The 20,582-nt window shown below is 47.5% G+C and overlaps 1 protein-coding gene across 1 annotated transcript in view; it reads right to left on the reverse strand.

Moving 5' to 3' along the window:
• COL6A6 (collagen type VI alpha 6 chain) overlaps positions 1–20,582 on the reverse strand; it is a 633,605-nt gene that overhangs the window by 41,338 nt on the left and 571,685 nt on the right. The window contains exons 30-33 of the mRNA XM_078663886.1: positions 17,882–17,944; positions 13,336–13,371; positions 13,209–13,242; positions 3,381–3,889 (exon numbers count right to left, since the gene is read on the reverse strand). Of these exons, the coding sequence (XP_078520012.1) occupies positions 3,381–3,889; positions 13,209–13,242; positions 13,336–13,371; positions 17,882–17,944 (642 nt within the window). The remainder of the gene's footprint in view (positions 1–3,380; positions 3,890–13,208; positions 13,243–13,335; positions 13,372–17,881; positions 17,945–20,582) is intronic.

Genomic DNA, 20,582 nt, shown 5'->3' on the forward strand with positions numbered 1-20,582 from the left:
TGTAGGATATGACGTTTAATCCATGGGTTCTTACAATGTTTTTCAGAGGGGGTCATGTAGGTTTTGAAGAGAGTGGGGCTGAGGGACGAGCCCTGAGACATGCTGCTGATGATATCTTTGGGCTCGGAGGTGAACGGTGGTAGACAGACTCTCTGGGTTTGTCCAGTAAGGAAGGAGGTGATACACTTGAGGGTGTTACCTTGAATTCCGATGTGATGTAGCCTCTTGAACAGGGTGTGTTGGGATATGGTGTTGAATGCCGTGGAGAGGTTTAGGAGGATCAGAGCCGCCATTTCTCCTCGGTCGAGGAGGGTTCTGATGTCATTGGTGTCTGTGATCAAGGTGGTTTTGTTGCTGTGGTTGGGGCAAATTCCGGATTGTGAGGTGTTGAGAAGATGGTTGTTCTCCAGGTGTTGCATGAGTTGGCAGTTGGATCTTTTCCAGGACCTTGGCGGGAAAATGGAGCAGGCAGATGGGCCTGTAGTTTTTGAGGTCGCAGGGTCGGTGGTAGGTTTTTGAGAAGGGGTTTTACTTCTGTGTGTTTCCATCTTTCAGGTAAAGTGGCTGAGATGAGAGAGGCTTTGAAGAGGGTATTGAGTTCTGCTGCTCCTGTTGCCTCTGAGGTTGAAGATGTGATGCAGACAGGGATCTGTGGGGGCTCCGAAGTGGACGGAGTTCATGATGGCTGTGGCTTCTTGTGGGGTGAGCAGGTCCCAGTTGGTGTATGGGTGGTCCTGTTCTTTGGGTGCGTGGTGGAAAAAGTCAGAAAGGGGAGGCTGGGGTTTAAACTTTTGTAGATGGTGGAGGTCTTTTCATGGAAGAAGTCTGCCAGTTTATCGCACTGTTCTTGTGATGGAGTGATGCTGTTTGTGGTGGTGGTGGGGTTGGAGAAATCTCTGACGATGTTAGAGCTGGCTTTGATGTAGTCTGCAAGGGTGTTCTTTTTAGTCTCTCTCCGAAGCCAATGGTGGTGGTTGAGGGCCATCTTGAAGGTGGTCCTGTCCACTGTGTCCTTGCTAGTGTGCCATTTCCATTCTAGCTACTTGAAATCATGCTTCGCAGATCTCAGATCTTTGTTGTGTCATCAAGCCTGTTTGGCGGATCTCCTGTGTCTACTGGGTTTGATGAGGGGGGACGTTGTTAGCGCAGTTGGTGATCCAGGTGGTGAAGTTTCTGACAGCCTGGTCCAGGTTGGGAGTCGAACCTGGGTGGGAAGTATTACGTGTGTTGGAGCACTGGCTCTCTGATAATTTGCTCCAGCTGCAGTGGGGTGTGCTGGGAAGCTTGGAGGCGGTGGGGGCAATGATGCTGAAGTGGATGATGGCGTGGTCTGTCCAAGTGAGTTCAGGGACATGGCTGAACTTGACTCTGTTAATTGAAGTTAAGAAAGGGTCAAGCATGTTTCCTTAGCTGTGAGTGGGGCTGGTGACCAGTTGGGTGATTCCGATGTTGTTCATGCTTTCAAGGAGGTTGGTGGTGTTGGTGTAGTCTAGGGCCAGAGGGGCTATGAATTCTGGGATGGCATTGCAAGAGCCAGGACCCAGACCTGGAGGTCTGTATGCGAAGGTGCCTCTGTTGGTGGATTTTTCGTCTATTTGGAGTTTGAAGTTGGTGCTCCATGATTAGGATGGTGTTGTCTGTGGTGGTGTTGCAGTGGATAGTCTCTCTGCGGATGATGGTGATTCCACCTCTGTGTTTGTTGACCTGGTCCCAGTGTCCAATCTTGTAGCTGTCAGGTGTTGCTGAGGCGATGACGTGTGTGGATGCAGGGGTAAGCCAGGTTTTGGTGAGGAAGATGACATCGGGTGAGGTTGGTGATGATCTTGTAGCTGTCTGGTGTTGTTGAGGTGATGATGGGTGTGGATGCATGGGTAAGCCAGGTTTTGGTGAGGAAGATGACATTGGGTGAGGCTGGTGATGAGCAGATTTTGGTGGTGTGCTTGCAGAGTGATTGTCTGTTGAGAAGGCGGCAGTCAAGATGTCCTGGTGTGGGAGTGCTGTGCTGTTTTGGTCAGCAGGGATGTGGTGGTCGGAGTAGCAGGAGCTCCGGTACTGCAGGATAAGAAGCAGTGTAGGTCCTACCATAGAACAGGGTAGTGTGTGGCAGCAGATGTTGTTGCGGTGACCAGGGTGCAGGGCTCAAAGTTTATGTGCAGTGTAGCTGTGTGGGGTAAGACATCTGGGGTTACAGGTAATGGGTGCAGTCCAGGCGTGGAATGGCGCAGACAGGCTTGCCTTTGGCTGTGACCTCCATTAAGTAGGTTCTGGGCAGAAGGAGGGAGGCTGGGGGGTGGTGTGGGTAGAGCTGGTGGGAAGTGGGAAATTGGCAAAATGGTGGGAGAAACAGGGGAGACAGTGGGAAGGCAGAGGGGTAAGCAAACACTCATAGAAAAAAGGCACAGAAGGAATGAAACAAGAAAGCAGAAAACGGGCAAAGAATGGCAAATAGGCAAAGAAAGAAATAAAGAAATAAAGAAAAGGGGGCAGAAAATGGCAACAAAGGCAAAAAAAGAATAAAGCAAGCAGGCAGAGAACAGGCTCAGAAAGGCAAATAGGCAAATAAAGGAATTAAGAGAAGCGGGCGGACAATGGCAAAAATGCAAAGAAGGAATAAAGCAAGTAGGTAGAAAATGGACAAAGAAAGGTAAATAGGCAAAGAAAGTAATAAAGCAAAGCAGGCACAGAGTGAAGCACATTCAAGACCTAAAGAGGGTCAAAGCGGAATCAGTGCACCAATGGAGGCCAGCTGCTCGGCGGCAGCGAGGGGAGCTGGTCAAGGACCTGCTCAATGGCGCCACGCTGAGGCCTACTTAAAGTATGTACTGGGTGGAGGGAGGGGTGATTGGTAGTGGGGACGGGACTGGCAGGTGAGGTGGGAATCAGGCGTAAAGGCTGAAAAAGCGGGGGCGACAGTGGGAAGGCATAGCAGAAAGAAGAAGCGAGGAGACACAAGGCAAAGGAGGAATAAAGCAGGCAGGCAGAAAACTAGCAAGAAAGGAATAAAGAAAAGCGGGCAGAAAATAAGAAAGGCAAAGAAGGAATAAACAAGCAAGCAGAATATTGGCACAGAAAGGCTCAAGAGTGACCCATAGAGGGTCAAAGTGGAATCTGGGCTCCAAGGGAGGTCCACTCCTTGGCGGAGGCGAGAGGAGCTGGTCATGGACCTGCTTTCTCCTTACTTTAAAGAGTCAGAACTGGAAAAGTAAAACCTAAGCTACCCCTTTTAAAATGTGTGATGTGCATTGTGGAATCCATATGTAGTGTAAGCCCTGCTCATCTGCATTTTTGGGAAATGTGGATCACCAGTGCAGTAAATTCTATTAGCATTTATCTTCACAGCATTGATAATAAGTGAATCAAACTAGAAACAGAGTTCTTACCTTGAAGGCTTCTTGAATGTGTGGTACCCTGTTAAAAGCTATCACCACAGGAACAATGTCAAGGGCACTGAACTCCATAACCGCTGTCTGGATAGAAGGGGCATCCTCCGACTGGCCATTGCTGAAGAACACTGCCACTTTTCTCACGTTGGCACCTTGGAGGGTCCTCTTGAAGACATTCCGAGCCACAAATCTCATGGTCCGTCCAATGTTCCGCCCACTGGAAGACCTCTCGAATGGTATCCCTCTCACAGCAGTGAGAAGCTGACTCTTGCTGCGCAAGTCAGAGAAGCGCACCAGGTACTTGTTGTTGTAGTTGTACGACAAAATGGCCACCCGGGCACCGCTGGGGCAGTTGCTCTCTCTGATGTTGAGGAGACTCACAACTGAGAGCACAGTGTCCCTCATCCTCCGAAACACGTCTGGTGTAACGTCCTTGGACATGTCTAATGCAAACACCAACTCTGTAGGGTACACAGGGCACACCGGATTTCCTGAAAAGCAATAACCTGAATGTTAAGTGATGAAAAATTAGGATGTTGCTGGCACAGCTAATAAGAAGAACCTGAATGTAATTGGCTGACATGTTCCTGTGTTCCAGCCTGACTTTGCTTGTTTGAGTGACAAGTTTATTTATGCATCAGGACCTCTAACAGATTGCTGTTCTAACTGGCACTGGAGACTATATATCCCAGAAATGTAAGTTTCACATCTTGGAGAACTGTTGTAAACCTTGCTAAAAGCTGAATTGATAATCCTATCAGGATGTCATTTACTAAACCGTATTGAAGGGTATGTTTAATAATTCTTAAGACTAGCACCACAGCAACTAAAGGTGCTGGGGAGTGGAGTTGAGCATCACAGAATCATATTATACAGTAAGATATGGCTCTGCTGCTTTATTCCAGTGTAGGTGGAGAAACAGGCTGCCTCGTGCCACGAACTCACCTTTGCACCATAGTGCAAAGGTGTGTGCGTTCGGTGCAGCATAGGTTGTATACTGAAAGAGTATTCTACTAATACAAAATACTATGCCTAGACTAACTTTTAAACTTTTCGCACACTGGTTATGTGCTAAACAGTGTAGGGCACATACAAGGTTTGAAAAGTTAGGAGAACTTAAAAGATTTCTCATTTTTAATGCCTGACTCAAGGAGGCATTATTTTTTGGCAGAAGGCCCTGTCTACCAATAACTATGAGAATGCCCATGCGTCAAAAACTATGGGGACGCCCATGTACCACCCACAGAATCTCCCCTTGGCGGAAAGTAACACTAAACAGTGCAAAGCACTATTTGCAATACCTTAGGGCTACTTTCCACGGCTAAAAATGTTTGAGCTGGGAAGTAAATAGTTTGCGCCTCTTAGTGTCACTTTTCGTGACTTGGAGGTAGCATAAGGTATTGATATATCTACCCTTTAGTGTTCTGGGAATTTTCAGTAATAAAACAAGGAAGGAAACCCCAGGGGAGCTGTAGAAGTTTCTACGTTTACTTCAAGAAAAACAGGGTTTATGGCAAGCTGCATTAAAGTTATCCGCACCCAATCAAGTACATTAATGTATGTTTGACTGACAAGACTTATTAAAAGTTGTATTTCGATGAGTACTTACCCTGTGAACAAGCTAAGAAAGGGAAAGATCAGAGAGAGAGAAGTGTTATTCCCAAGTTCAGATGTATATATTCCACATGTACCTGCTAGTAATACAATACCATTTAACATTAACTTTTTCAGTTCTGTGATCTCAAATCCTAGCAGAAACGTCTGAGTGCCAGTTACAGCCATTTGCAGTTTAAGACAGAGGTGCAACCAGTGGCGGCTTGCACAGGTAACGTGGTGAGGCGGGGCAGGTTGTGGGGGGGTTGTGGAGTTCGACATACGAAGGGAAAGGTGATGCAGCGGGTGCAAGATAAGTTGTTGTATTTCTTTCTTTCTTTACTTTCACCTTTCCTGTTGCATGTCAAATTCCACTACCCCCACCCTGTCCCCACCCCACCTCACCGCCACGCAACGTTACCTGTGCCAGCCGCCACTGGGTGCAACACAGGTCCCAGGAGAGCTTAATTCACCACGCAATTTAGAGTCTTTTATATACGTTTATTTTGCATGAATATGTTGGCTGGACACATGGGGATCTATTCACAAAGGTAAACTGACATATGAGTAAATTTATACGTGAACATTTACTCTTACAGTTTTTAGCAAATGTACTATTTTTGGTTAATCTCTATTCTTGGGTGTGTTTTTTACAGAAAAGTGTCTCCACCGCAAGAAACCACCTACTTTATAACATTGAAGTTACTACTAGCAAATTTACAACTGTTTTCATGATTCCACACACTTGGTGGAGATCTCAGCCACTGAGGCGAAATCTCCACCAAAGGGGCAGAGATCGCTTCAACCGGGGAGGATTTCTTGCTATGATAAAGTATAGGTAAAAATGTAAACGTTTATTAAACTTAAAGAAATATTAAAAATACGGTAATGCTAAATATTAATGTAAATAAAGGAATAAAAGTATTTTAGTCTGGAACAAGTAAATAAAAATGTTATTGTATTTTTAATTGAATTGTAGACTAAATATATATTTATTTTAATATATTACATTTAAAATATATTCTTCAAGTATTAATACTTTTATGTATGAATACATTTTATGTAGTTACAATAGTATTTTGAAAATTATTTATAACATTTTCAACATTAATTGTTTTTTTTTTTGTTTTTTTTTTTGTTCAAAAACCTTTATTTGAGCAAGCATGGAAAAATACAAGAATGGGCCTACAACCTCACGGGCTGGCCGCTAATAATAAGGCACAAGGCAGAAATCAGAAGTGTACACCCGTAGTCAGGCACAAATCCAGCACAAAGCATTACTCCCAACCTGTCACAGAGCATATTGAATTTTATTTATACAAAAAGAAAAACAAACACTAGAAAGGCGAATGCACGGTAATCAAGGTCAGCCCAAAGGACGGAGGGGATGGTCTACAATCAGGAGAACCCACCAAGAGCCCTAAGGCTCCAACAAGGTCGGGGGGGGGGGAAGCAGCGGGGAGAATCGGAAATTCAAAAAAACAGTATGAAAGGGTTCCGGGAACGCTCGCCTAGGGAGATAGGACAACATCAGTAGTGCCTACAAGGGGAGGTGTACAGATATCCCCACGATATTCATTCCACTGGCCCCAAATCTTCGTCCACGCCCTGGGTCTGCCCCTGGCCACATAAACAGTCTTCTCCCGAAACATGGACCAGTCCATGTTGTCCTCCCATTTCGAGACCTCAGGGGGCCTGGATGCGCCCCAGAGTTGCGCAATATCACGTTTCGCAACCATGTAACCCAAGGTAGCCCACCTGGTCTGAGCCACAGAGTAGTCAGTGGGCTCCCACACATTCAGCAGACATCGTCGAGGCTCCGGCCGCAGGGCAACACCAGTCACAGTAGTCATCACCTCAAGCACAGCAGTCCAGTAAGCCACCACAACCGGGCACTCCCAAAGAATGTGTAAAAAAGTAGCACTCGACCCACAACCACGCTTACATAACCCATCCAAGGAAAAGCCCATCGTTACCAGACGCGGACCAGTGACATACACTCGATGAAGGATTTTCAGTTGGACCAAACGGAGACGGGCAGGAATGGCTACCTCCTTGGGAGAAGAGAGTGCCGACTGCCAATCCTCGTCGTCCAGTTCCAAACCATCGCCGACCCAAGCCTCCCGAAGTCGGACCAATAAGTCCGCCCGATTATTGATCAGCTTCTTATAGATCAGGGAAATAGTGCTATCAGGCAGGTGCCCATCAAGGACGCGATCTTCGAGGGGGGAAGACTCGGGCAGGGCCCCATCAGGAGTCAAGACTGAGGCGAGGGCGTGTCGGACCTGCAGATAACGAAAAAACTCCCTACCATTCAAACCATATTCCTCCTGGAGGGCTTGGAACGACTTCACACTACCTTTCGAACATACATCACCCACCTTACTTATACCAATCATATCCCAGCGGTCGAAGCCCTTAGTAGACCAGAGACACCCCAAACGTTCCGAGGCATAAAGCGGCGTCGCCAGCGTCATTCGATCCTCCCATCCCAAACTCACATTCGCGGCTCGCCACACAGTCACTGCACTCCTGGACGGGCCCACAAGATGGCGCCCGGCTGAGCGGGAATAAAGCGCTCTATTAAAGTCCCCACCCGGCAGCTGGAGTCTATCCATCTCGAATGCAGGATTTCGGCCCGGTGAGAACATCACGTGATTAATAGCAGACAGCTGGGATGCCCAATAATATCGCTTGATATCGGGGAGCGCCATGCCCCCGTCGTACCAAGGGATGGTAAGTTTCGCGAGGGCAATACGTGGACGCCCGTCCCAAATCAATTGCCTTTGAAGACTCTCGATCTCTCGGAAATAGGTCTTGGGGATAGCGTCATAGAAGTTCTGGAGCGCGTAGAGGAACCGCGGCAAGGACATCATTTTAAACAGGGCCGCCCGGCCCAGAGGAGACAAAGGAAGCTTACGCCAGCGGGCCACGTCCAGTCGCAATCGAAGCAACGGGGGGAGGAGATTACGCTCAAATCGGAGCGAAGAGTCCACGTAATAAAAATCCCTAAATACTTGAAGCCAGACTGGACCACCTGGATAGGAAGTCTGCTCGGCAATGGGGGCAAAACACCCGAGAGAACATACACGCAGGACTTGGCCCAGTTAATAACGAGTCCCGAGTTGGCACCAAAGGAAGTGAGAACGTCAAACAAAACTGTCAGAGATTTACGCGGGGAGGTGAGATATAAAAGAATGTCGTCCGCGTAAAGCGAAACGCGGTCCTCAAAGTCCGGAGACCAGCGAATCCCCTTGAGCGAAGGCTCCCACCGAAGCCAAGCAGCCAATGGTTCCAAGGCGAGTGCAAAAAGCAACGGAGACAAGGGGCATCCCTGACGGGTACCCCTACCAAGGGTGAAAGGGGCCGAAACTCTACCATTTACCACTATTTGTGCCAGAGGTTCCGCATATAATAACTTAACCCAACCAATAAACTCAGGCCCGAAACCAAATTTCTTTAGAGCCGCCCAAAGATAAGGCCACTCCACAGTGTCAAAAGCCATTGAGGCATCCAACGATGCCAAAATGGCCGGCTCCGTCAGAAGCCCCGCCCTCGCAATCGCGCCGTGGAGACGACGTAGGTTCAGAGCCGTGCTGCGATGCGGGATAAAACCGGATTGATCTGGATGGACCAAGCCACTAATGACCGTCAGGAGGCGGGACGCCAGGAGTTTCGCCAACACCTTGGGTTCAACATTTAGCAGGGATATGGGCCTATAGGATGAGCAAAGGTCTCGCGGTTTACCATCCTTGGGGATGACAACTATCGTGGCCAGTCGCTGATCATAAGGGAGAATACCCCGTTCCCGGGACTCCAAAAACATGGCGCGAAGATATGGCGCCACTCTGTCGGGACGTAACTTGTACAGTTCAATTGGCAACCCGTTCGGGCCCAATGCTTTGCCCGAACGGAGTGAACGGATGGCAGTGGCTATCTCATCAACCGTAAAGGGGGAGTCCAACGCTACACGATCCAAGTCTGAGACACTGGGCAGAGCTATATCACGCAATAGAAGGCGAGAGTCAGCCACATCTCTCATAGACACAGGGGTATACACCACACGGAAGTACTCAGCAAAACGGTCAACTATTCCAATCGGGTCCGTCACACTCACACCACTCGAAGACTGAATCACGGGCACCACACGATTAGCTCTCTCCTTCTTATCCAGCCATGCCAGCAATTTACCCGCTTTGTCACCCACATCATACAAACGACCCTGTTGCTCCCGAAACATCACTTTAGCAGCATCCGTGACCATGGATTTATAGGCAAATTGTTTCAGGCCCAGGGCGTGGAGTTTCGCAGGCGTGACACCAGATTCCAAAGCATCCTCCAATGCAGAAATCTCTCCCTCAAGGTCCACCACCTCCCTATTCCTCTCCCGCTTAGCTTCAACAATAAGGGAGAGGGCCTGCCCACGAATCACCGTCTTAAAGGCCTCCCATAGGGACACAGCTGAGGAAACCGACCCCTCGTTATCTAGAAAATACGCGTCCAAAGACTTAAGCAAAAGGCTGCGGGTCTCGGGGGAGGTAAGGTACCACGGATTGATGGGAGCTACTCTGCCCACCGCCTCCACTCCAACCTCAAAACGAAGCCAGAGCGGAGAGTGGTCAGAAATACCCCTGGGTAGGTGTACAATCTCACGCACCGCCGGTGACTGAGCCGCAGGCATCAGGAAATAATCCAACCTAGACAGACTCCCATGGGCCCCAGAATGAAAGGTGTATTGAAGCTGAGTAGGATGCAAAAGCCTCCAGCAATCCACCAAACCAAAGGTATCCAAAAATCCACCCAACCACCGTTGGGCCGCAGGAGTATCTCTAGGGGGGTGGCGATCGTGGAGACCGGAGAACACCGAATTAAAATCACCAGCCAAAAAGAGAGTACTATCAGGGAGGTCCAACAAGACGCGGCCCAAATCTGAAAAGGTAGAGGTCTGCAAACCGGGGGGCACATAAACAGTAAATAAGGAGAGGGCACGACCCTCATAGCGACCCACAAGGACAGCATATCGCCCCCGATCATCCTGAATCACATCATCAATAGCTAGGGGGAGGGAAGCCCGAACAAGGATACCCACACCCCTAGAGCCCGAGGTAAACCCCGAATGTGCTACGAGGCGATAGCCCCACCTATTCATTGCATGACAAACATTGCCTACCAAATGAGTCTCCTGCAGGAAAACAATATCAGGAGATAAACGTCGTATACATTGCAACACAACACTTCGTTTGATACGATCTCCCAGACCGTTAACGTTCCACGAAACAAATCTCAACCCGCTACCCCCCATCCCACCCAACAAAGCCAAAACCCCCCACCAATGAGCATGACACCAGAAACATCTTCAAATACAGGATAAAGTCGCCTTGAAAACAGAACACACAAGCAACGAACTTCCCAACCACCCACCCCCCAAATAACAAGAAAACACCCCCCACCCTGCACCCCTGCAAAAAGCTAAAAAGCCTCCCCAACCTGCAGTGTGCCTGTCGCCCAAGAACCCCTATTCTACACAAAGACCCCGGAGGAGGAATGGCTCCGTCCCACCCGCCACCCCGATCAAGAACAGTGACGAGAAAAAGAACATACATCAAATCACATAAGCGATAGAGGAACAAAGGCACATACTCCTGGAAGAGTTACTCAAAACAAGTCACCCGGCATAGAGGAAATGTTCAGCTCTCCACACCACCTTCAGCACCGCCCGGGTGGGCATCGGACTCAGTCTCAGGAGGTCGGCTAGGCAAGGAGTCCAGCCAGTCATTCACAGCATCCGGCCGATCAAAGAAGAAAGTCCGATCATTATACTCAACCCGCAGCCTGGTCGGAAAGAGCATAGCGTAGCGCATCCCCATGTCCCTAAGACGCTTCTTGGCACCACGAAATCCCATCCGCTGCTTCTGGACCTGTTGGGAAAAGTCCGGATAAAAGTTCACCGTGGCATTCTCAAAGGCCACCGGGCCCTTCACCCGCGACGCCTGCAGGATAGCGTCCCGATCTCTATAGTGGAAAAGCTTGGCAACAATAGGTCTCGGCGGGGCGCCTGGCTTACCCTGGCCCCCCGGAACACGATGTGCCCGCTCCACTGTGAAGAATTTACTAAGGCCAGACGGAGAAAGGTGGTTCTGGATCAGGTCTTCAACCAGGAGATCAACCGAGTGGGGTTCTGGGTTCTCCGGGACCCCAACCACGCGAACATTACAGCGACGTGCCCTGTTCTCAAAATCTTCCAAGCGACGGGTCATGAAATCGTTCACCCTATGGAGATTGCCAATCTCCGTCTGTACCTCAGAAACGTCCGCCGTGAGGCTGGATGATTTGATATCCAACGACTTCACCTTTTCGTTCGTTTTGGAGAGATCGGCTCGAATTAGATTCAAATCGATTGCCACGGTGTCAATTTTGTGGGTCAAGATTTCGTATTGTTGGCCTATTGACTCCCTCATTCCAGAAATGGCGCCCATGATGTCCTGCAAGGAAGGCTCCGTCGACGCATCCACGACGTGGTCAGATGCACTGGGACCGGGCAGGGCAGCTCCGGGGGACCCCTTAGAATGGGTATAACGGTCCATAACGTTAGATTGGACCGGACCCCCGCGCAGAGGTGTCTTCGTCTTGCGCGTCTCCCGGTCCCCTCTGCCCGCCATTTTGGAGATGCGTCACAGGGAAATTCACCAGGGTCAACGGACCGGGCACCAGAAATGGAGGCCTCGGGACCAAAGGACCGTAACAAGAGTATCACCAGGATAGGGGCAGCCAAGTAGGAGAACAGTCCAGCCAAAGGCCCGACAGCCGACGCGTATCCTGGAACCAGCTCTGGCCCGACCCTCTCGCCGATGTCCCAGTCAGAGGCAGAATCGAAACCGAAACTTAAGAAGGGGACCCACAAGTCCAATCCCCTTGCCGTTGTTGTTCAACTCCAAGACGGCCACCGAACCTCACCCAGTCCCGGGCGCACCTCAAGGGCGGAGCCCAAAAGTTCAATTCACCATAACTCAGGCACCCGGGGTCAAAATAAATTTCTGAAAGGTCCAGGTAGATCAGCCCAACGTCCTCTATACAAATCCTCGCGAAAAATCAGGATTCATGCAGGATATTATGCCGGGAGCGGCGGGGGTCCGGGGAGCGCTGTGCTCACGCGGCCATCTCGGATGCCCGCCAAGCTCCTCCTCCTCAACATTAATTGTTGAGTCCCTGCGTTTATTATTTCCTATGGGAGAGTGCTGAGGTAACAGTGGACGGCCAAGTGCGGTGCTGGACATATACCAGGTCTGAGCTAGAGTCCCTCAACTACTGTTTTCATCCTTTTTAGCTGCAGTAGATATAAAAGTGCAATATAAAAGTGCAATGTGTGACTAGTAATGGTCTTTTTTGTTGGGTGGTTGTCAGTCCTCACCTACGCTGCTGCTTAACCCTCCTTTAACCGCTCCTACCTAAAGTCTACCTATTTGGTAGTAAGTACGCCCCCTTTTTCAACCACTCCCCACTGGTCCCACCCGCATTCACTTCTAAGTAGTAACCTTACATGTGTAAGGATCGCTCCATAGAAAAGGTAGGAGAGGTGGAGGAGGAAATCTCCACTCGTAGGTTTGTGAATTGCATTTTGTAGTATGTTTAGTAGCACTGCTGTAGTATTGCTAAATGTACTACAAGATGCAGTTTGTGAATAGGTCTCAGTGTTTTCTGCACAGGTGCAGATATGCCAATGAACTCTGAACCTTTAAGCTACAGCATTAGAAGTGTAGGGATGCATTAGTGCTCTTATTTCCTCTTTTTTTCCTGAGGTTTCAAAACATAGCATAGGTAGCCATGCTTGCAGAAAAACCTAGGCCGCCACTGATGTATAAGAAATAAAAAAAACACGGGGAGATTCCCTAATACAGCTAACATTTCACTCTGCGTCACCATATCATGCCCCATGCCCAATTAGATACCCTAGGTTAATCAGATGTGGGATCACTCACTGATTATATCAGCCGCTTTTGTGTGTGGCCTGCTACGGTACACCACGACCAACAACTTCACTCAAACACAACTCCCCCCAACAGGACGTCACCACGATTGCTTAATTCTTTAAAGTATTTGGGAATTTATTTGATAAAACAAATCAGACGATGACTGCAGTAGAAGTGACTACCTCCATTACCGAACTGGGTTGTTCCCAACCTACATTTTAGCAACAGACGAAAAAATGTGAATTGAGAAGGAGGTACTTACTGCATTTACTTCGAATAAACTCGATGAGATCACATGGCTGTGGAAAATAAAGAATTTGAAAGAAAATAAGTGAGTCAGACCCCCTGTGGCAGCTGCTGAGGATAACTGGAGTCTTGCAATAGATACTTACCGATAGTTGAGACTGGCCCTTTGCTCCTTTTGCCCCCTAGACAAACCAAAGTACAGATCATTAGATGATTAAGTGAATCTAGGTCAAAGCTCTCACTTGTATTTGACAGAAAAGGAATAAATCATTAAAGACAGTGGCTCTGAAAGCTATATGTATTGTATTGAATGAACCTCTTGCAAACATCCCTGTGTACTTTACTCAGTACTCCATGTCATTCTGTCTACCTCGAGCTTCTAGACTAACATAAAACGATCTTAACTGCATACAAAATCAAGTATGCATTGCACTCATAGATCACGCCCTGAAATATATCTCAAATAATTCATCTCAACGCTGGCCAATTGCATTACTACGCTTCCAAGAGCATATGTTTTCCAGCCAGGGCTCAAATACCTAAACTCACCAAGTGGCAATGTTCACTCCTCGATTGAAAACCTCCTTGCATAGTGCCCACACCGTCATTCGCTCCCGCCTGTTTGCACCCACGAAGCCACCACACAGTCCCCACCCAAATGATACTCTCGACACGTTATTATGGGAAAGAACTGTTGCAGGTTTATTTTCAGACAACACGTATGTATGACGATTAGGTGGGTCATCTTACGGGCGATCCAAAGCAGGCAGCCCCTCGCTGTCCCGCATGCCTAAGAGCCGCCTTGCACGGTGAGTTGATGCTCAAACGGTGCAGCACATTGCCATCCTTGTAATACTCCCGCCCCCCCTGTCAGGGCGGAGCGGTGTGGCACACCCCCGGTCAGTTCAGGCCCCCCGACCGCCCGAAGGACTAACGGGGCGCCAACGCGGTTTCCAGGAACCTCCTTCGGCTTCTGGTCCTTGGCTCTGACACCCTTACTGTGCCATGCAGAGGTACCCTTACTTTACCCGTCTGCCTCCAGAAAACCTCATTGCAAACTCCAAAGTTCTCAACAACTACGGTTCCATCTCAAACCTATAATGGAGCAAGAAAATGCTGGTGCTGGAGAGAGAAGTAAATAAATCACCTCAAAACATGCAGCACCTCACTCCCTACTGAGCGAGTAGCAGTCAGACTCCAGCCCTACGATGTGAACTGAGACAGCACTTGTAAACATATGATAGGATCTTCCCAGGCTAAGTTGTATTTTGTTTCTGTTTTGGATTTGTTTACATGTTCACAAAATCTTAGTTTCCAGGCTTTCTAAACCCATTATGTACGAAAGGACAGGTGTTTTACCTCCTTTATACAGTTGTTTTTATTTTGGTACTCTAGCAAAATGTTGAAATGTGTCCTTTTGGTATGCGTATTAATTGCATTTTTTAAACTTCTGCACTATGTGGGATCAACCAATATATAACACAGTACTTTCATCTAATAATGACGGTTCACCACGTCACTGTCATCAGCAGAATGAAACCTCATGTTCTAACCACAGACAAATAGCATTACCTGTTATTAGAACTTTAGAATGGTGTGCGCTACTGTAGTCCTAAAGGTATCAAAACTGGCACAAATTACCGTAGCCCAGCTCAGCCCAGCCCATAGGTGCTGCAACATACTTCCATTAAATCATGGCACCAGGGAAATAAAGTAAAACCACAGAGCAACCAAAGTTACGTTAATTGAACGTATATATCTGATATATTGGCCGGTTTACACAAAAAAGGCTCTCGTGTAAACCTGACCTTGACTATATTGCCCTGATGAGTCTTGTATATAAGCTCCTGACCAAGCACAATAAGCTGGCACTTCAAAAATCCCTTTGTTTCAATAAATAATATTTATTTGCAAAAAGAATTGGGGGGGGGGATGTTACTGATAAAGAGAGGGTGTGATTGCAAAAATCTGTCATACGGTGGGTTTATGTATTCATGTTAGTGAGCCATAGAGGTTGTTTTGATGTAATATGGAAATAAAAACAAAAATTCTCTCAAGGCACATTTTATAATTACACTAAGGTCGACAATGATGTAATAACGATTAATGTGATGCCATCAGGAACAAATCGCACATGGAATTACTGGTCGTTTCATAGCACATGCTAAATAGTATTCTTATTAGTAATTGGCTGAAGAGTCTAAATGGCAAGAAGAACTGGCTCATTATATGTCGTCATCTGCATCAAACGTTGGATTCTCCTTCCTTTTATGTCATCGGGGACAAACGTCATCTGAAGTCAAATCCTGCAGTCATCAAGCCTGTGACGTAGAATCCATATCTGGAAAATCTCCTCAAAATTAATTACTTTTCAGAAGGACTGTGGCTCTTCAGCCTTAGATCCCAATAAGAAGCTTTGTCTTATTACGTCTCCACCTCCCGCCTCCGACCCAAATCCACCCCACCACCTTTCCCCCGGAACAGAATGTCCTTGTAGGTAGCTTGAGTGCACATTGCAAATTTTTTGAAGGAAGCCTTAAGTCAATACTATCCTTCGAAAGCCTGACTGATGAACCTTTCTATGGCTCAGCTCTTCTGTGGTATTAGTGAGCTTGTACATATACATATTTGGAGACATTCAGAGTCCCTGTATGTTTCATTCACATTCTCAATGGGATAAAGTCTTTTCTAACCAATAGATCTTTCCAGATCAAATCCAGCATTGCATGCTCAGACACGTTCCTCACCCCCCATGGAGTTCCACAGGGCTCCATCTTGAGCCCGCTGCTTTTTAATTTATACCTGCGACCACTGGCCGATCTAGCCGACAGCGTGGGCCTCGCTTTAATGTCATACGCTGACAACTCGCAGATCATTTTTTCCCTATCTGACTCAAACCCCTCAACCCCCTCTGTTCTGAAAAATGGTCTTCAGGAAATCTTCAACTGGATGTCAACTAACCAGTTGAAGCTAAACGGGGATAAAACGGAGGTTCTTCTTCTTGGAAGAAATAAAGAGCTCTGGAGCCCCTTACACTGGCCAGCAGAGATGGGTAATCTTCCCATCCCAGCCACTCAAGTAAGGAACCTAGGAGTCATTATCGACAATACTTTGTCGATGAAGCAGCAGGCAAATAAAGTCGCTGGCCTCTGCTTCACCATAATAAAATGGCTAAAGAAAATTATTTGGATGTTGCCCCAAAACACCCAAAAGACCGTAGTCAATGCACTAATAACATCACGCATTGACTATGGTAACATTCTTTACTTGGGCTCAAATCTTGCAGTGATAAAACGACTCCAAATGATCCAAAACGCGGCTGCACGATTCCTGTGTCAGATCCCAAAGTTTGAGAGAATATCTAAACATCTGAATGACCTACATTGGCTCAGGATAGAACATCGGATCAGCTTTAAAACCCTGACATATATGTTTAAAATTAAAACCAGAACTGCACCCGCCTACCTACAAACCCTGGCTTGTCCCTACCTTCCAACAAGAAATCTCCGATCTCTAACAGCAGCAAATTTTGCTATTCCTAGATTTAAACTCCAAAAAACGGGAGGGCGTTCTTTTGCTGTGAGAGGGCCCACTCTATGGAACTCACTTCCCCCTCAGATCCGGAAAGAAGAGAGCTATACGAAATTCCGGAAATATGTAAAAACCTGGCTGTTCCAGAAACAACTGCAGTAATACTACAATTTGGCAACTTTCCTTCTATCTAATCAAATGACTCAGGCGCCGGGAAACCCTTTTTGGGTAGCTGTAGCGCCATACAAATTTAAAAAATAAATAAATAAATAAATGTTAGGACTGGCCAGCCATAAACAGATTTAGATTGTAGTAATAACTAAGAAGCTAAAAATGCCTTAGACTGTAACAGAAAGTGGTGCTAAAGAGGCTACCTAAAAGCTCCTCAGTATATTCTGTTGGAGGGCAGGTGGTGGGACTTGCATGCAGCCCACACAACAGCAACTGAATACCGATGGATGGCATCGCAGAATCAATCTGAACTGATGGTATTTATTCTGAGCATGTTCCATTCCATCATTTTTAGCTTGTTTGTGCTAATGCTGAGAGATACTAACCCTATACTTAGGCAAGCACTCCCAGGGGATTGCCCAAACGTGAACTGCTTGGGTCCTTCACCTCAAAATTGGGAGACAAGCCAAAATAGGCATTTTTGGTACTATTTGGACTCAGGAGTAGCCTGGGTCCATTAAGCAAGTGAGCCTGGGACCCAAGTAAGTAACAGGGCTTTGACAGGGATACATGTGAGGGGACAGGGAGGATTAGAAAATGGCTGGGGTATATGAGCAAGCAAAGAGAAGAAGTGAAGAACTGGGTAGCATGTGCAAGAAATGTTAGTAGTGTTGGGCGGACAAGCAGTTCGGGAAACATAAGTACTGAAAGTACACCACATTCAGAGTTGAATGCCGTTAATGAATGTATGGGAGGGCATTAACACTCATTATTGTACTATAACCTCCTTATTGGCCCTAACCTTCAGCACAAGGTCAAAAGTCTGATGCAAGACAAAAATTACTATGTTTGCCCACATTAGTATACAACAATGCTTTGGAAGTTGCCAGCTCTAGAGACTTTTTTTAAGCACAGTCATTTCACATTTCCTTGTTCAGTGCCTTTTTTTCTTTGATTGATATTGCAGATCATGTACAAGTGTCACCGTACCATTCTTCCGGGAGGTCCACGTGTCCCTGGCAATCCAGCATCCCCAGGAATACTGGATATGCTCTGCAAACAATAATGAAAATAATGAGTTAATTTTTCTTTTCTATTTTGTATCTTAAGTGATAATTGCAATATCCTTTTGTAATTAATTTGTGTCTACTTCAGAACAATTATCATCTCACAAGTTAAAATGAAAATAAGGAGTACATTTTTTTTCTAGTTTGTATCTTAAGTAATAATTGAAATATCCTTTTTAAATTCGTTTGTGTCTACTTCAGAACAATTATTATCATCTCACAAATGAAAATGTTGCTACATTTTGCCTGCGGTATGTACTGTTCAATAGGACTGATCAGTAATGGCAGATTCCTAGAATGGGCTATTCTCGATTTCAAATGGCCAACATACTTCCTTTGTTGACTCATAGATACTGTTGGAACCTAGATATGTCAGGTCCCCTAGGGTAGCCTGGCCTAGCGTAAGACAATCTTCAATAGAGGCACATGCGTAAAGGTTGCAAACCACCCAGCAGTAAATCAACGCAGTTTCACTCAAAAAGGACGCTACACCAATGTTTGGAAAAATACGAGCTTGTTTATAAAAATAATATTTGCTCTCTTATCTTTAGAAATCACAGCTTAGTATAATATAATACATTTTGTCAAGAGAATATTAAAACTTTTCAAGATACCAAATCATGTCATTAAACCATTTTTTAACTTAACAGCACATTACAATAATCTCCACTTCAATGGCTTTGACTTCTCTGAAATGCCTATTCCTTTACTCTCTCCACACCTTAGATTTCAGAAGAATTGACTAGCCACTCTCGCTTTTAATTTCTTTCAGCCAGGTTTTCCACCCGAGCTAACACAAATGGTGTTTGAATAAAGTTATTGGATCAAACAAGAGAGAACATCCTTCATTCAAAGTTATATTTCAGGAGTTCCTTTCCAGAACCAGACGGGCATTCCCCAGTACTAGCCCGATCCTGGGTTAGACACCCGGAAGTCTCTTCTCCTCTGAGAGACACGTCTAAGCCTCCAACTTCCCCTTGATCAACCTCTCCTTACTTTGTTTATGAGGGGCCCTCCGGCCGATGTCTCCGTTTACTTCGGGATTGTGGCTTCCCGACCTTCCGCCTCGTTAGTGTGGAGGCGGGGGAAGAGGACACACCGGTTGCACCTCTCCTCTCGAAGTGCGCACTTCCCTGGTAAACCGGGCCGCCCCGCTCCCTCCCTTCTCAGGGAAGCAGGGGCCCTCCTTGAGATAGCTCTCCGCGCTTGGGGCGGGAAGCTCGGTGCTCAGCGGCTGCTCCCTGATGGATTCCCTCGCCGACTGCTGACAGGGTTTCTCACCCGCGAAGGCGCAATCGCGCATGCGCGGGGGATAAGCGGACAGCCACCCGAGTCTGCTCCGCCTGCTTGACGCCGATAGTGGCTCCGCAGTGGGCCTGCTCGACCCTAGGCCCTTCCTGGGAAGGATTAGCAGGTCAACCTGGAGTATGCGCAGTGGCGCCGGGCACAGTACCCCTAGTCCCTCCTCCTTCTTTCTCAAACAGCGCTGGTACAGAAGCGCGATCGGCGCCCCAGAGGAGCCTGCTCGCGGCAGAATCAGGGAAACAGCAGAACTTCAGTTTACCCTCTCACCCCACTCGGCCTCACTCTGCAGGATCAGACACCGGTAAGGGGGGGGGAAAGGGGTCTCAACTCCACGCAGGAAAAGAACCTGCTTTATCACCCCTGGAGATGGGAAGTAGAGATGGATCTCCTCACATATAAGCTCCCAGTTCTTTATCCTCCTCAAAGACCTGTTAACTCTCCGTACTGGACAGGAGCAGATGATAGGGAAGGGCACCCAGTTCTATTCTCAGCGCAGGGATCTTTGCAGCTCCACAGTCCACTGGGTTTAACCCCTTCACCTGACTGGAGACACCTTTCTGTCCAGGGTCAGCAGGACAAAACTAACTCGGCTAGGACAACAGGAATGGGGGGAAAAGTACCTAGACAGAGGGCAACCCTTGTAGAGCAGTCCACCCTTCAGGACCCTACCCCTACCAGACCTCAGCCTTCACTCTAGCTGTTCTTCACTGGCAAGACAAAATGGTTGCCCAGCATTCCGCCTTTTATAGGCTGACCCTCAGAGGTCCAGAAGGGACCAGAAGGTTCTGGAATGCCCTACGTTGTCCTATGGGACAGATCTCAAGTGTGTCAGTTGTGGCAGTTAGAAGCCACCATTTTGTGGTTCTGTACTAATTCCTGTCAGGGAAGGCCTCTAGGCCTGAGGTGAAAAACTATGAGGGCGAAAGAGCACCTATCCCCTAGGCCAACACCTTGAAAAAGCTAGTGGACACAAAAATAAATAAAGGCATGAGGGGCAAAAAGGGGACAAAATAAATAATAAATTGGAGGGACTACGCAAAAAAATCAGACAGGTCTAACACGCGTCCCCCCCAGCTGAAAGTGGGAAGAGCTACCCAACCCCTGGGGAGTCCTCCTCACTAAGGCGGAAATACCTGGAGAGACCGTCTGCATTGGCGTGGTCCACTCCAGGCCGATGTTCTACCCGGAAGTCCATTCCCTGTAGGGAGATGGACCACCTCAACAGCTTGGGATTCTCCCCCTTCATTTGCATCAGCCAACGAAGGGGTCGGTGGTCAGTCTGAACTAGGAAGTGCGAGCCAAACAGGTATGGCCGCAGC

This window comes from Lissotriton helveticus, chromosome 10, assembly GCF_964261635.1.
Source record: "Lissotriton helveticus chromosome 10, aLisHel1.1, whole genome shotgun sequence".
Lineage (NCBI taxonomy): Eukaryota > Metazoa > Chordata > Amphibia > Caudata > Salamandridae > Lissotriton > Lissotriton helveticus.